The 18117-nt window shown below is 28.7% G+C and overlaps 4 protein-coding genes across 4 annotated transcripts; all 4 read left to right on the top strand.

The window, feature by feature from the left end:
* The first annotated feature begins 680 nt into the window (after positions 1-680).
* LOC124935648 (UPF0481 protein At3g47200-like) lies at positions 681-2231 on the top strand. Its single transcript, XM_047476067.1, has one exon. It carries the CDS (start codon positions 699-701, stop codon positions 2013-2015), a length of 1317 nt encoding a protein of 438 aa, XP_047332023.1. The 5' UTR covers positions 681-698; the 3' UTR covers positions 2016-2231.
* Positions 2232-2757: 526 nt separating this feature from the next.
* LOC124935647 (PTI1-like tyrosine-protein kinase At3g15890) lies at positions 2758-4139 on the top strand. The gene is made up of 4 exons (XM_047476066.1): positions 2758-2846; positions 2925-3086; positions 3179-3441; positions 3524-4139. Exons 1-4 carry the CDS (start codon positions 2802-2804, stop codon positions 4137-4139), a joined length of 1086 nt encoding a protein of 361 aa, XP_047332022.1. The 5' UTR covers positions 2758-2801.
* A 1787-nt stretch (positions 4140-5926) lies between these two features.
* On the top strand, positions 5927-10016 carry LOC124935646 (probable pectinesterase 66). Its single transcript, XM_047476065.1, has 9 exons — positions 5927-6123; positions 6198-6354; positions 6445-6633; positions 6818-7050; positions 7147-7317; positions 8957-9113; positions 9208-9414; positions 9520-9758; positions 9842-10016. The coding sequence occupies exons 1-9, from the start codon at positions 5927-5929 to the stop codon at positions 10014-10016; spliced, it is 1725 nt and encodes a 574-aa protein (XP_047332021.1).
* A 1888-nt stretch (positions 10017-11904) lies between these two features.
* On the top strand, positions 11905-16800 carry LOC124935645 (probable pectinesterase 66). The gene is made up of 7 exons (XM_047476064.1): positions 11905-12101; positions 12182-12338; positions 12440-12643; positions 12809-13047; positions 13135-13195; positions 16295-16533; positions 16632-16800. The coding sequence occupies exons 1-7, from the start codon at positions 11905-11907 to the stop codon at positions 16798-16800; spliced, it is 1266 nt and encodes a 421-aa protein (XP_047332020.1).
* Positions 16801-18117: the final 1317 nt, after the last annotated feature.

Raw genomic sequence — 18117 nt, 5'->3', positions numbered from 1 at the left:
AAATATCTTAAAAAGAATTTAGAGATGTAATAAAAAGATTTTAAAAAAACCCAAAAAGCCATACATTTGTTGACTGCCTTGACGTGAAGTTGTATATTTTAAAGTAAATATAAAACATCTTTTAGTCTTGTGGCCATCCATAAATGTTTTTTTTAGACCATTTATTTTGGTATAGAGTGATATTCCATTCTTTTAGACCATTTATTAGACCATTTATTTAGTCTTGTTGACTACAAATATTATTTTAATCGTTCTCTTACCAATCAAATCACGACACTAAACTATTATTAAACAAATATTAATAAAAAAAAATACCAAACCTTATTCAATAATGAGTTATTTAAACCAATTATTATTTATGATTAGTTAGGATAGAGAGGAATTGAGTTTATTTTTAATAAAATTAAAATTAATATTTTAAAATAAAGTATTTTAATATTTTAATTAATAAATTAAATAATATATATATAAGTAGAATAAAATAATATTTAATTAAATTATTTAAATAACCCTAATTAAACAAATCCAGAGTTTACCATAAAAGAGTTGACCTGTTATATATAAAAGAAAAGAAAAAGAGGCAAAAAGAAGTGAGAATAAGGAGTTATGAATTTTCCTTGAATTCACATGAATTTTCCTTGAATTCTCATGAATTTTGGAGTCAATATACACAGAGTGAGTGAGACAATAATTTCAGCATGGCAACTAACTCAAATGATGTTGTAAGTTCAATCTTGGATCGAATTCATAGAGACGGTCTCCTTAGGATGAAAGAATATGTAACAATTGGTTCCTCCGTCATAGGTAGAGTTTCTCCTTTCCTTCGAAGCAACGATTTCAACCACCATTCTAATTACGACCCTAAGATCGTCTCCATTGGTCCATACCATCACGGCAAGCCAGAGCTCGAGATGATGGAGAAATTCAAGCCGCTAATAGCTCGCCTTTTGTTCCCAAACAGAGCCGATCTCAACAATATCTACAACAAGATCCTTCAGATTGCTGATGATTTGAAGAGCTGCTATGACGATGTCTCTACCAAAAAAATCACTAATTTCAATTTTGCTGAAATGATGCTCTTAGATTCTTGCCTCGTTATAGCCTTAGTAATAGAGCCACATTTTAAACTACCTCCCATCTTCATCCCCTCTCTTTCCGTGTTACACGAAGACTTATTATTGCTCGAGAATCAACTTCCCTTCCGCGTTCTTAAGCTCGTCACCGGCCTATTGATATCCGTTGATGACGATAATGAAGTGATTAGATTCATCAGCGAGAAGGTGGATCACATGCCTAATCTTATGCTCAACAATGCTAACAAACACCGTGTAAACTCAAATGATCAATTCCAACAACAGGGCAGACCACAACCAGTTCATCTCTTTGAGTTACATTACCGTAACTTGACTTTAAAGACGACGAAAGTTCAGGGGACCCGAGTACCGTCTTCTACGACAGAGAATTATATGCTCGCTTATGGTTCTGTCAAAGAGCTGAAATCGAGAGGTATCCATTTCAGGCCAAGTAAGACCCGTTTCTTGAACGGCATCTATTTCACGTCCTACTTTTTCTTCGCCAAGCTCCAATTACCGCCAATCTTCTTCGATTCGAACTTCGGCATAATAGTGTCGAACACGATTGCTTTTGAGCAAAGTCGGCATGACCACGTGAAACCTGAGATAATATCATATATGTTGTTCCTAAGATCGATGATCGATGGCCCAAATGACGTGAAGGAGCTGAGATGTAAACGGATAATCAACACTCGAGGAATGTGTGACGAGCAGATTGCGGATGTGTTCAAGAAGATGAACTGGGGTGGCAACGATCTGAGCAAGTATTATGAGGTGAGGGGGAGGATTGACGAGCATTACAACAACAAGCTCAAGACAATAATCCCTAAACTGCTTTCTAGTTACTTCAACAATCCATGGACATTTATTGTTTGTGCGGCTGCAACAACTGGTATTGCAATGACTACTGTCCAAGCCTACTATGCAATCCATCACGAGTAAATTCAGCTTACTTATTACTCCATTAATGCATCGCTTCCGGTCAAATTATGTATCTGTTAAGGTTCTAGGGATCAAGTGTGTTATATAAACAAGTGTCATAACCTAGACTATAGACTATCATGTTGTAATCTATGTTCTGATCTCCTTAATAATAATATCTCTGCATTGTAGACTTAACAAAGTTTATTTTTTGGTGAACCACGATAAATTCGTGTCATTCTTTTTTGTTTTCGCTATTTTTCACTGTCCGTCCTAACATTTGAAAACAAAATTCAAAAGAAAGTGAAATGTTAATTTTGTTGTGTTTTGAATATAATTGACTTTGGTATTATTGAAATGGTCTTAACTTGCATGTTAGGTAAGACTAAGTATTTTCCTTGACTAGGGAAATGGATGAACAATTCATGCAAGTATTCATCAAACTATGAAAAGTTCCATTCATGTTATTGAAACTAGACAAGGATCATCACTTATATTCAATTATTGGGTTAGAATATTATAAGATTATTCCATTAAAACTGGTTCCTATAGTATGGAAATTGCACCAAAGGTTAAACAAATATGGACAAATAGAAGCAATGGTTAAAACAAATATAGAAAAATAACTTAAAATTTTGAAGGCAAGAATAGACTTTGTCAACATACCGAATTCTCTACTCTCTCTAGAAGCCTTCTTTCTAAGAGGTCTTGAAATGATGGAGTTGGTAGAACTGGAAAAGAATCCCACCATTTTCCTACAAGACAAGAGAAACAGCAATTGAGACAAGCAATTTGCAATCTTTAACCATGGGTTTTTGCACAAGGTTCTGCTGCTTAGATGGATATGATCATCAGTAAGGTTCAATATCTTTAACATAATGAAGGAAGATCATAAAATTCTGATTTGCTGCAAAATTTTGATGATGTTTCAGGAGACTTACAGTGAAGAAGAAGGGAAAGGGAGATGAAACATGGAGGGCTTTCTCTTTGAAGGAATTGCGTTCTGCAACTAACAATTTCAGCGACGGCAAGAAGATCGGAGAAGGTGGATATGGGAGTGTTTACTGGGGTCAACTATGGGATGGATCTGAAGTAATCACCATTTTCTCTTCATCTCTTTCTTAATCACCTCCTTTTGCAAGATGAACATATATAAACTGTTTTTTGCCATTTTCAATTCAAAGGTTGCAGTGAAGAGGCTCAAGGCTTTAAGCAACAAAGCAGACATGGAATTCGCTTGTGAAGTAGAGATATTAGCTCGTGCTCGTCACAAGAATCTTCTCAATCTACTCGGCTATTGCGCTCAAGACGAAGAACGTCTCATTGTCTACGATTACATGCCTAATCTCAGTTTACTCTCACATCTTCACGGAATTCGCTCCGCAGAATCCCTCCTTAACTGGAATCGAAGAATGAACATCGCCATTGGATCCGCACAGGGAATCGCGTGAGTCCTCTTTCCTAATTTCCTAGCTCCTTAGACATTCAATTTTTCTAGGGTTTCCAAAAAATTTCTTCTTTTTTTCCAGCTATCTTCACCACGAATTGGCACCGCACACAATTCACAGAGACATTAAAGCGAGCAACGTGTTACTCGATTCAGATTTTCAAGCTCAAGTGGCTGATTTTGGATTCGCAAGACTAATACCTGACGGAGCAACTCACGTAACCACGAGAGTAAAAGGAACTCTAGGTTATCTAGCGCCGGAATACGCAATGTTAGGGAAAGCATCCGAGAGTTGCGATGTTTACAGCTTCGGTATTCTCTTACTTGAACTGGCCACCGGTGAGAAGCCATTAAAGAAGCTTAGTTCGTCGTTGAAACGTACGATTAGGGATTGGGCTCTTCCTTTAGCACGTGAGAGGAAGTTCGAAGAACTTGCGGATCCGAAGTTAAACGGGGTGTATGTAGAGGAAGAACTGAGAAGGATGGTTATCGTGGCTCTGGTTTGCGCGGATGAACGACCGGATAAGCGGCCTTCCATGGTTGAAGTTGTGGAGCTTCTGAAAGGAGAATCGGAAGAGAAGATGAGTTTTCTTGAAGAGAAATTAGTGCGAATGAGATCTGAGATTGGTGGTGGAGATTACAGTGATGGATCTGAAGCGGAAAGCAGTCAAGATTTCATGGATTTTGCTGCTAGTTGATTTGTGTCAAATTTTTCAGATTTCTCAAACTATTATATTTGTTTGGGTGATGAAATTGTTTGAATTTAATCTTAAATAATTAATGATATTAAAATAACTAGATGCTAAAAACAATAATGCTTTCCTATTTTCCACAAAGTGGCGACGAGATGAATAACTTCATCTAGACATGAATACCTTCGTTTAAGAGAATATTTTTGGTGTAGAAAGTCTTAAATTCAAGATCTTCCGCTGTGCGGACAATAATGATATAAAAAATCGTGAAAAAAATATTACGATAAAAATACCTATAACAGTTTTAATTATTTATGAGTGGGTCACCCTACAATTCGACCCAAATATCTAGTATATATTCAAATTAACCACATCTCCCAACCCGACAATCTAGACACTTTAAAAATTAAGCATCATTATATATAGATTAGTTAGTTAAAAAGTTGAACTTATATTGTTAAAATGTCCGCGTAATTAAATTTGGTGTTGAATTTATAATATAAAGTGTTATTAGCCTAGTTGGTTAAAAAATTGTACTTATTTTGTTTTTTTTGTTATCTTGTAAGTTCGAACTATACCTGTGATATTTTTAATTTTATTTTTAACTGAGCAGTCAACTCATAACTCATAATCTGACTTAAGTATCTATTTACTCATATATATATATATATATTCAAATTAACCACGGTTTTCGACCCGACAATCTGAACACTTTAAAAATTAAGAATTATATATATATATATATATATATATATATATATATATATATATATATATATATATATATTAAACATAAAATGAGATATATATATTAATTATAATGGATTTTTTAATCACTATTTTATTTATTATAATTAATTTATCAAATTAAAAAGTGTAAATTAAGTTTGTATTTATATAGAAAAATATAGTTAATAATATTTTTATTAAATAAATACAATTTGTATATATAAATGTAATTTTATTTTTGACAATATTATTATTATTATTATTTTTAATATTTTAAAAATATCTAAAACTCAAGTGAAATGTTTTAACAGATAAATAAATAAATAAATAAATAAATAAATATATATATATATATATTAAAATATTAATAATAATAAATTTAACAAATATTAATGACTATTTGGAAATAATTATATAGATTGTAATTAGAACGGATAAATATTATTAAATTTATAAATATATAAAATTAAAATATATTTCAGAATATTATTTTTTAAAATTAATATTTTAATAAATATAATTTTTTTTTAAAACCTAAATCCAGCTCTTATCAGTTTTAAATCTGGTAATTTTCGGATGTAATTAAAAATAATCACATTTCATAGTGGAAAATGTCAAATTGATTTTAATTTTATTTATTTCATCTTTATTTAGATATACATAATATATTGATAGGATGTTGTGAACTTCCTAAAGGATTTGGAAGTATTTATTTTTTTTTTTATAAATTTTCTTTGTTAAGATTAAACGTGAAATTTCATCATTTTTTAAATTTTCTCTTAACATAAACAAGGTTTATTATTGAGATTTTTATTCTTATAAACGGATCATATAAGTCATTCAAATTCTCAAATAATTATTTTATTTTTATAGATATTATTTATAAATTAGTATTTTATATAAATTATTTTTTTATAAAAAAATTAATAATAATATTAAAATTTATTGTTTTACTTTATCTTTAATAGTTATTTATATATCAATACACCTATTTATACCTCTAAGGCTATATAAATACACAAAACCATTATTTTTAGTTGCATTAAAATTGATCATCTTATAAGATGATTTTGTCTTTGTTTCCAATTGCCTTAGTTATAATACTATTTTTCCCTTACATTATTGCATATGAATTTGCTTCCAGTGTAACAGTTGATCAATCTGGTAAAGGACAATTCAAAACCATTCAAGATGCAATTAATTCTGTTCCTTCAGGAAATAATAAATGGTTTCGCATCCACATTTCTTCAGGCATCTACAAGTAATAATTTACTTCTTATCATATTTATATACATATTATTTGCATTTCTTTCAATAAAAACATAATTTTTACAGTGAGAAAGTATCGATTCCACCGGAGAAGGAATGCATATATTTAGAAGGAAGTAATTTATCTAAACCGATAATCACATCAGATAATCATATTTCAAGCGAAAGTGCCACCTTCCGTTCTTCGGCCAATAACTTTGTTGCAAATAACATAAAATTCGTGGTTTGAACAACATTGTTTTATAATTGTTTTTTTGTTAAATTGTGAATAATTGAATTTTAACATACAATTAATATATTTAATTCTGTGCAGAATTCTTATAAAAATGTTAAGTCAGCACCAGCAGCAATAGTATATGGAAATAAAACAACATTTAAAAACTGTGAATTTATTGGATACAGAAATACACTTGCTGATTTTAAGGGTACCCACTACTATAGATCTTGTTACATTGAAGGTGCAATAGATATTATTTGGGGATGGGGTCAATCCTTTTTTGAGGTACCAATTTAATTATAAAATGTATCTATAGCCATGATATAATTGCTAATTTTTTAAATTCTTAACACATTGCATATATAGTATTGTGACATATAAAAAAATATATTCAAAATTGTACCTAGATCTATAACTAATTACTTGACCAATATTTTTGTATTATCTAATCTTAATTTTATTGGTAAAGACATGCAAGATAAAAGTTACCAGTGGACCGAATTCTAAAGGCTATATTACTGCACAAGGGCGAGATTATGCAGAAGATTCCAATGGCTTTGTGTTCTGGAGGTGTGATGTTGATGGTATTGGGCAAGCATATCTTGGAAAAGCTTATGGTTCATCCTCTAGAGTCGTTTTTATTGAATCCAACATGAGTTCGGTTGTGATTCCTGCGGGATGGGATGCATGGTTTCACGACAAGTTGAGTTTTAATTATTTACTTTATTTCAATTTATATCCACTTGGATATTTTTTTGAATTTTATAAACGATTGATTCTATTTTTATTTTTATGTAGAGCTGGTTTAACTTATGTAGAGGCCGGTTGTCGAGGGTCAGGTGCTAATTCTGTTCTAAGAGTGCCATGGACGAGGATAATGGAGTATAATGAAAAAGCTCTTGAGCAATACTCATTGGAAAATTTTGTTGACAAAGATCAATGGATAGCAGATACTCTTTTAGTTACATTGTAACAAGAAAAAATCGCATATGGTGCGTAGCATTTCAATAATATTCGAATAAACTATATTGAATTCTGATTTAATTTAAAAGTACATTTAAATAATATTGAACTGAACATTGTGAAGCACTAATATTCGTCTCTTTTGATTTTTTTATAATGTTCTTCACAAATCATTTTATATAAGTGAGATAATGAATTATTCTTAAGAAATTGTAAGCATATATCCTTTACTAAAAAATATAAATAATGCAGTATAATTATATAATCTTATATAGGAGGAATAGGAGAATGAACATAGCCATTGGAATCGCAATTTAAACTTAATATTAATGATATTCAATATTTGAAACACAAAATGGGGTATGTAAATTGATTATAATGGATTTTTGATTTGTTTTTTAAATCGCTATTTTATTATAATTAATTTATCAAACTAAAAAGTTAAACTAATGTTTGTATTTATAGAAAAGTATAATTAAAAATAATTGCATATAAGAAAAAAAAATAAAAATTGTCCAATATAACTGAATTATCATTTTGATCAAATTGGATACAGAAAATACTTAAATTAAAATGTGAAAATAAAAACCATTAATGTAACTCGAGTAACCAGAGTCAATTATAAAACAAAATTGATAATTTTTTTTTTTATGATTTTTCATTCTCATTATATTTTTGTTTTGGTGAATAATAAAATTTAATTTGATAGCAAACATATAAAATTGATTTCTAATTTTATTTATGTAATATTTATCTGAATATTAGACTCCATATCTTGAATAGATGTTGTGAACCTCAAAAAAAGATTTGGAAAATTTTTCCCTTAGATTTCCTTGTTAATATTGGTATTGTTGTAATTGCTTTACTCTTTTATTTCAATCTTCAAATTTGTGTCAATTTTTTTTAGTTATTCAGATTTTTCTTTCAAACAAGAACACGGTTTGGACTTTTGTATAATATAAAATAAAAACAAAAAACCTGATCTTATAGATAATTAAAGTCAATAATTAAAAAATAAACTTAATAATATTAAAATTACATTAGAGTCAATTTTTTTTTGTGAATAATAAAATCACATTTGATAGTAGAACATGTCAAATTGATCTTAGTTTTATTTATCTCACCTTTATCTAGAGATACTCAATATCTTGACAGGATGTTATGAACTTTTTAAAGGCTTTGAAAGTTTTTTTTTCCTAAATTTTATTTGTTAGGATTAGCAGTGTTGTAATTGCTTTACTACTTTTATTTAAGTCTTTAAATTTGGGTCAAAACTTCTTAATTTTTGATTTTCTCTCAATATAATATATATATAAATACATGAACCAATATTATTATTAGTTACATTAAAATTGATCATCTTAATTACCATATGGGTTTCCCTTGGTTTCCAATAACATTTGTTATAATACTCTTCTTTCCTTGCATTTTTGCATATGATTTTGCTTCCACAGTAATAGTTGATCAATTTGGTAAAGGGCAATTTAAAACTGTTCAAGATGCAATTAATTCAGTTCCCTCGGGAAATAATAAATGGTTTCACATCATTATTTCTCCAGGCACCTACATGTAATATACTTTTTTTTATCATATTATTTACATTTCTTTTCGGGCAATTACTGATTTTAGTTATTTTTACATATAGGGAAAAAGTATCGATTTCAAGTGACAAGGAATTCATATTTCTAGAAGGAAGCAATGTATCTAAACCAATAATCTCATCGGATATTCATCTTTCAAGCCAGAGTGCCACTTTGAATTCTTCTGCCAATAATTTTGTTGCAAAGAACATCAAATTCTTGGTTTGAATAACATTATTGTTCGTTAAATTGTGAATAATATATAGAATGTTAATTAACATACAACTAATTAATATATTTAATTATATATGTACAGAACCTTTATAATATAGATCGGAAGATGATAAACGTTACGTCATCACCGGCAGCAACAATATATGGAAATAAAACAGCATTTTATGATTGTGAATTTATTGGATACACAAATATACTTGCTGATTTTAGGGGTAGTCACTACTATAGATCTTGTTTCTTTGAAGGTACATCAGATATTATTTGGGGATGGGGTCAATCCTTTTTTGAGGTACCAATTTTGATAAGTTTTTAAATATATTCAAAATTGTATCTATATATATAGATAGATTCAGAACTAATTAATTAATTTGAGCCATATTTTGTATTTGTAAAGCAATGCAAGATAACAGTTATTGGCGAACCGAATACTAAAAGCTATATTACTGCACAAGGGCGAGATTATGCGGAAGATTCCAATGGCTTTGTGTTCACGAGGTGTGATGTTGATGGTACGGGGCAAGCGTATCTTGGAAGACCTTATGGCGCATCCTCTAGAGTTGTTTTCATTCAATCCACGTTGAGTTCGGTTGTCATTCCTGTAGGATGGGATGCATGGATGCACGAGGGTAACAAGTTGAGTTTTCTTTATTTCAATTTATGTCCACTTTGAACTTTATATATAATTAAATGATTGAATCTCTCTTTATTCTATGTAGAGATGGTTTAACTTATATAGAGGCAGGTTGTCAAGGATCGGGGGCTAATTCTTCATTAAGGGCGCCATTTACCAGGATACTGGATACTAAAAGTGAAGCTCTAGAGGAATTCTTGCCGGACAATTTTACTGACAAAGATAGATGGATAAGCGAAACTTTTGAAATTATAGCGTAACAAGAAAAATAAAAAAAAAAAGTTTATCTAGTAGCATTCAATCATATTTGAATAAACTACATTGAATTTGATTTAATTTAAAAGTACATCTAAATAATATTGGAATGAATTTTCATTGGGAAGCACTAATATTTGTCTCTTTTGATTTTTTTTTTTATTATGTTTTTCATCAAGAAATTGTTAATTATAATGGACTTTTTATTATGCTGTTTTCATCGTCATTGCATCAGCCCAAAGAATCGCAGTTTAATCTTAAATATTAATGATATTAAATATTTGAAACACAAAGTGGGGCATGCATATTTATTATAATGGAATTTTGTTTTGTTTTTTAAGTCGCTATTTTATTATAATTAATTTATCAAATAAAAAAGTTAAATTAATGTTTGTATTTATAGAACAGTATAATTAATAAATATTGCATATATATTTTTTTTTTGACAAGTTTGTAGATTATGTAAGAAAAAAAATAAAAATTGTCCAATATAATTGTTTTTTATCATTAATTTAATTGATAAAAAAAATGATATTTTATTCTCATTATTTTTGTTTTGGGTGAATAATATAATTTAATTTGATAGGAAACATGTAAAATTGATGTTTAATTTTATTTATATCTTTTATCTGATATTAGACTCCACGAATGTATGTTGTGAACCTTCAAATGTATTTGAAACTTTTTTTCCTCAATTTTCTTTGTTATTATTAGTATTGTTGTAATTGCTTTATTTTTATTTTGTTTAAGTCTTCAATTTTTTTTGTAAATTTTTTTTAATTTGTTCAGATATTCGACTTTTGTGACTTTTGAAAAATATATAGTATAAATATAAAATCAAAATCTTGATCATATATAGATAATTAAAGTCAATAAGTTGAGATCTAACTTTATTAAAAAATAAAATTAATAACACTAAAATTACATTTGAGTCACCTTTAAATTTGTTTCTCATCATTTAATCATAGATAAAGTTTGTTTAACTTTTGATCCTTAAACCTCCCACTTTTGAGATTTTATTGAAATAGTTTTAACCGTTTTCTATAAAAAAAAATTAAATTTAAGTCACCTTTAACAATTTTTTTATGATCCTTAAAAACTTTTATGTGATTTTTATTTTTATAAAATATTATTCATATAATTTGACATTTCAATTAATTAAATGAAAATTAAATTTTATAATAATAATAATATTATTAAAAACTGATTTTTTGTTAGAAAGATAGGTTCACCTCCACCATATTAAAACTTTTTAATTATTCGGACTTTTTTCAAGTAAAATCAATATTTTGTTGACGGTGTCTTTAAAAATATATATAATAAAAAAATAAAAAACCATCTTATAAATAATTAAAGTCAATAAGTTGATATATAACTTTATTAAAAAAATATTTAATAACATTAAAATTACATTTGAGACACTTTTACAAATTTTTATGATCCTTAAAAATATTTGTTGAGATTTTTAGTTTTATAAATTATTCCTATAATTTGACATTTAAAATCTCAATTGATTATTTTAATTTTATGAATGTTATTTATATTATTTATAAAGTATATTTAAATTCATTAAATGAGAATTATTTTTTATAATTTTTTTTTATTAATTTTTTTTTTTTAAAACACGAGTTCCGTTTCTTCTTTATAATGCGACTAATCCCAAGAGGTTAATAACATAACTCACGAACACACTTAGCCAATTTAAGGAAACAAAATTTGTCGTCTAACGGTCTCGATCCTAGGATCTCAAATAGGTTGCGATATCCGTCTTTATGCCGCTAAACTCGAAAGATGTTATATTTATTGATTTTATTTTAGTTATTTATGTATCAATACACCTATTTATACCTGAACCATTATTACTAGTTGCATTAAAATTTATCATCTTACCATATGGGTTTCTCTTTGTTTCCAATAGCATTTGTGATAATACTCTTTTTTCCTTGCATTCTTGCATATGAATTTGCTTCCACTATAATAGTTGATCAATCCGGTAAAGGACAATTCAAAACCATTCAAGATGCAATTAATTCTGTTCCTTCAGGAAATAATAAATGGTTTCGCATCGACATTTATCCAGGCATCTACAAGTAATAATATACTTCTTATCATATTTATACATATATTATTTACATATTTTCAAGAAACTAATTTTTATTCATTTTTATAGCGAGAATGTATTTATTCCAGCTGAGAAGGAGTACCTATTTCTACAAGGAAGTAATTTATCTCAAACGATAATCTCATCCGATGTTCATACTTCTAGCCTGAGTGCTACCTTCCGTTCTTCTGCCAATAATCTTGTTGCCAAGAACATAAAATTTGTGGTTTGAATAACATTAATTGTTTTATTAATATATACTTTTGGTTAAATTATGAATAATCGAATGTTAACATATTATTAATATATATATTTAAATATGTGCAGAACTCATATAATATAAATCAGAAGATAAACATTATACCAGCACCGGCAGCAACAATATATGGAGATAAAATAGCCTTCTATAATTGTGAATTTGTTGGATACCAAAATACGCTTGCTGATGCTAGGGGTCGACACTACTATAAATCTTGTCACATTGAAGGTGCATTAGATTTTATTTGGGGATGGGGTCAAACCGTTTTTGAGGTACGTACCAATTTCATTATATATAAAGGGCATCTATATATAACCATGGTGTACGTACTTGCTAAGTTGTAAAATTCTTAACATATCGAAAATATATTCAAAAATTGTACCTAGATTCAGAACTAATTTGACCCATATTTTTGTATTATCTAATTATTTGAAAAGGAATGTAAGATAAAAGTTACTGGTGAACCGGATTCTAGAGGCTATATTACTGCACAAGGGCGAGAATCAGTGGAAGATTCAAATGGCTTCGTGTTCTTGAATTGTGATGTTGATGGTGTTGGGAAAGCATATCTAGGAAGAGCTTATGGCGCATCTTCTAGAGTCGTTTTTATTAAATCCACATTGAGTTCGGTTGTGATTCCTATGGGATGGGATGCATGGGTTCACAAGGATCACAAGTTGAGTTTTATTTATTTTATTTAAATTTGCATATAATATTTTTTTGAACTTTATAAATGATTGATTCTATTTTTATTTTTATGTAGAGGTGATTTAACTTATGTAGAGGCTGGTTGTCGAGGATCAGGGGCTAATTCTCTAGAAAGGGTGTCATGGACGAGGACAATGAGCTATAATAGGGCAGAACTACGACATTTCACCACACGAAAATTTATTGACCATGATAGATGGATAGGACATACGCGTTTGTAATGACCATAATGTCAAGATGGAAATATAATCTAGTAACATTTCAATAATATTTGAATAAATTGTATTGAAATTTATTTAATTTAAAAGTACATTAAAATAATATTGGGCTGAATTTTCATTGTGATGCACGGATACTTGATTTTCTATTATGTTATTCATTTAAATCATTATATATAAGTGAGATAATAAATTATTTTTAAAAAGTTATAAGGAATGCAGTATACTTAATCTTAGTTTACTGATCTCCCAATCTTCATGAAATTCTATATATTATTATATTATTTTTTTTATAAGTTTATTATAATGTTTATATATTTTAAACATTACTTATATAATTCTATATATTTATATGATAATACAAAATTACTGTTGTTTAAATATTATTTTATACGGTGGAATTGGCCTTGAATTTTGAGGTCTAATTTAGACCGCCTCAATGTTAGACACAAGAAATAATCAAATATTATATGGAGAGATTTTCACAATATATAATAGCACTCTTGTTTGAACTCACCACCGGCGACAAGCCACTAAAGAAGTTTAGCTGTTGATTTCGTTCAGGACGTGAGAAACACGGATCCCAAAATAGGATTTAGAGTTTAGGGTTTAAGTTTGGTTGAGATCGCGGAGCTGGAATCGGAAAAGAAGACTAGTGCCATTGAAGAGAAATTGTTGCTCATGAGACCTCAATTGGTGGAGATTACAGTGATGGGTATGGAGCGGAAAGCAGTCAAGATTTCATCATGGGAGAGGAAAGAAAAGATGGATTTGTGTCAAGATTACATAGTCAAAGTTTTTCAGATTTTCAAATATTACATTTGTTTGGGTGGTGGAATTGTTTGAATTTATGAAATTAAAATATTTGAACCACAAAATGGGAGTATGTATATTAATTACAATGGCTATTTTATTATAATTAATTTATCAAATTAAAAAGTGAAATTAATGTTTGTATTTATAGATAAGTATATATAATTAATACAAATTTATTAAATAAATAAAAATTCCATATATAAAAGAAATTGTTTTTGACAATTTTGTAGATTATGTAAGAAAAATGTAAAATTTATCAAATATAATTAGTTTTTATCATTTTGACCAAATTGGATACATAAAATGCTTAAATTAAAATGTGTAAAAAAACCGTTATTATAACTCGAGTGTCAAGAGAGCGAGTGATGGTTAAAAGAACAAAGATGACAGTTAAAGTGGAAGTTAATTATGATTTTGAAGGTTACGTTAACTTCGTAAAAAAGTTAGGAATCAATAAAAAAAAAAAATTCATTTTGATTAATATTTGTTTTGATGAATAATTTAATCATATTTGAAAACAAACATGTCAAATTGATCTCATTTTATTTATGTAACTTTTATCATGAGATTATACTTCATTGAATGGATGCTTTGAACCTCCAAAAGGGTTTGAAAGTTTTTGCCTAAATTTTCTTTGTTAGGATTAATATTGTTGTAATTGATTTACTCTATTTATTTAAGTCTTCAAATTTGTGTCAAAACTTCTTAATTTTCCAAATTCACTTTTTGCAGAAACACGGTTTTGTTTATTTTTGTGACTTATAAAAAAGTTATAAAATAAAAAATTGATCTTATAGATAATTAAAGTCAATAAGTGGAGATGTAACTTTATTAAAAAATAAAGTTAATAATATTAAAATTACATTTGAGTCAAGTTTAACAAATTTTATGATCATTAAGAAATTTTTATTTTTATAAATTATTCATATAAGTTGTCATTTAAATTTTAAATTGATTATTTTAAATTTATAAATTAATTTTTTATAGGTAATTTTTTATTTGGATTAATTAAATGAGAATTATTTTTTTATAAAGAATTTTAATAATAATATTAAAAACTTATAAATTTGTTATTTATAATACACCTATAATGTTTATTCGGACAAAAATTGTGTAAGATCGGGACAATATCGGAACGAAAAACAAAAATATTATTCCCGCCCCAAATCCGAGAGACAATTCAAATCGAAAACGACAATGTTCTCTAAATCATCCTACCTTTAAATACATGAACCATTAGTTGCATTAAAATTTATCATCCTACCAGATGGGTTTATCTTTGTTTCCAGTAGCCTTTATAACAATATTTTTCTTTCCTTACATTATTGCATATGAATTTGCTTCCACGGTAAGAGTTGATCAATCCGGTAAAGGACAATTCAAAACAATACAAGATGCAATCAATTCCGTTCCCTCGGGAAATAATAAGTGGTTTCACATCAACGTTTCTCTTGGCACCTACAAGTAATATATACTTCTTATCAATACATATATATTTACATTTTCTTACAAGAAAAAACTTATTTTAGTTCATTTTATAGAGAGGAAGTATCGATTCCACCCGAGAAGGAATACATATTTTTGGAAGGAAGTAATTTATCTAAACCGATAATCTCATCAGATAATCATATTTCAAGCATGAGTGGCACGTTCCGTTCTTCAGCCAATAATTTTGTTGCAAAGAACATAAAATTCGTGGTTTGAATAACATTGTTTTATTATTATTATTATTATTATTATTCGTTAAATTGTGAATAATAGATCGTTAACGTTCAGTTAATATATTTAATTGTGTGCAGAACTCGTATAACATAAATCAGAAGATAAATATTATGTCTGCACCAGCAGCAACAATACATGGAAATAAGATAGCATTTTATAATTGTGAATTTATTGGATATCAAAATACACTTGCTGATTCTAAGGGTACTCACTATTATAAATCTTGCTACATTGAAGGTGCAGTAGATTTTATTTGGGGATGGGGTCAATCCGTTTTTGAGGTACCAATTTAATTATAAAGGATATCTATAACCATGATATATATAATTGATATGTTTTAAAATTCTTAACATGTTGCATATATATATTGTGAGTTATCAAAAGATATATTCATAATTGTACCTAGATTAAGAACTAATTTGATCCATATTTTTGTATTATCTAATTTTATTTGAACAGGAATGCAAGATAAATGTTACTGGTGTACCGAATTCTAAAGGTTATATTACAGCACAAGGACGAGAATCAAAAGATGATCCTAATGGTTTCGTGTTCTTGAAGTGTGATGTTGATGGTATTGGACAAGCATACCTTGGAAAACCTTATGGCTCATTCTCTAGAGTCATTTTCATTCAATCCACAATGAGTTCGGTTGTGATTCCTGCGGGATGGGATGCATGGGTTCACCAGGGTTTCGAGTTGAGTTTAATTTATTTTATTTTATTTCAATTTGTATCCACTTAGATGTCTTTTTTGAACTTTATAAATGATTGGTTCTATTTTTATTTTTATGTAGAGGGGATTTAACTTATTTGGAGGCCGGTTGTCGAGGGTCGGGTGCTAATTCTCTACAAAGGGTGCCATGGGCGTGGATAATGAGTTATAATAGAGTATATCTAGAACAATTCAACCCACAAAATTTTAATGACAAAGATGGATGGATAGCAAATACACTTTTCAAATGACAATAATGGCAAGAATAGACTATTGAATTCTTATTTAATAAATAATATTGGGCTGAATTTTCATTGTGAATGTGATGCACTGATATTTGTCTATGTTGATTATGTTACTCATCAAGAAATTGTTAAATCATTTTATATAAGTGAGATAATAAATTATCTTTAAGAAATTAGATACATATCTCGTTACTAAAAATTATAAAATAACATAATCTCAATTTACTCTCCCATTTTTTAAGAAATTTAGATTGTGATGCACCGATGAGAAGTCATTAAAGAAGCGGCCGCGATGAAACATACAATTAGGGATTTGGCTCTTCCTTTAGCACGTAAGAGGAAGTTCGACAAATTTGCGGATCCCGAGTTAAATGAGGTGTATGTGGAGGAAGAGCCAAGAAAGATTGTCATTGTTGCTCTGGTTTGCGCAGAACGAGCGACCGGATAAGAGGCCTTCCATGGGCGTGCCGACTAGCATACATGGGTTGTCGAAAATAATGGCAATATTCAACTCCGGTCTTGCCTTGCATAGCAACCGCAAGAGGGGACAAACCAATAGGGTTTAATTTGGTTTGGTCTTTCAAGATCATCCCAAGATCATTTTGTAATTTGGCTTCTTCTCGGAAGAGACTTTATGACAAGGAAATATCAAATGTGTTTTTATTGCTCAAAGAGAATGAATCAATTGCCCATATTTGTAGAGAATTCTCTTAGGGTGTGTTTGATGAGGGGAATTAGAATTGGAATTGACATTAGCATTGAAATTCTAATTCCAATTTCATGAGAATTGACATTGAATTACAGTTTAATTCCTATGTTTGGAAAAATTATAGAAGTGTAATTCAATTCCAATTCCTATGTTTGGGAAAATGATAGAATTGTAATTCAATTCTAATTCCTATGTTTGTAAAATAAAATATCGGTTCAAAATATTAACTTTTTAAATATGTTTTCACGTTTTTGGCACTTTTAATACGTTTTTGACATGTTTAACACATTTTTAACATGTTTAACATATTTTTACACGTTTTTGTCACGTTTAAACACGTTTTTGACATGTATAACACATTTTCACACTTAAAACACATTTTCACACGTTTAACATGTTTTTCACGTTTTTGGTATGCTTAACACGTTTTTGACATTTTTAATACGTTTAACATGTTTTTCACACGTTTTAACAAGTTTAACACGTTTTTCACGTTTTTGGCACGTTTTTAACATGTTTAATACGTTTTTCATACGTTTAACATGTTTTTCATGTTTTCACACGTTTAACACGTTTTTGGCATGTCTAACACGTTTTACATATTTTTGACATAT

The sequence above is a fragment of the Impatiens glandulifera genome, chromosome 4 (assembly GCF_907164915.1).
Source record: "Impatiens glandulifera chromosome 4, dImpGla2.1, whole genome shotgun sequence".
Classification (NCBI taxonomy): Eukaryota; Viridiplantae; Streptophyta; class Magnoliopsida; order Ericales; family Balsaminaceae; genus Impatiens; species Impatiens glandulifera.
Note: the sequence above shows the minus strand (reverse complement) of the source record. Positions and strands in the feature narration are given on the sequence as shown.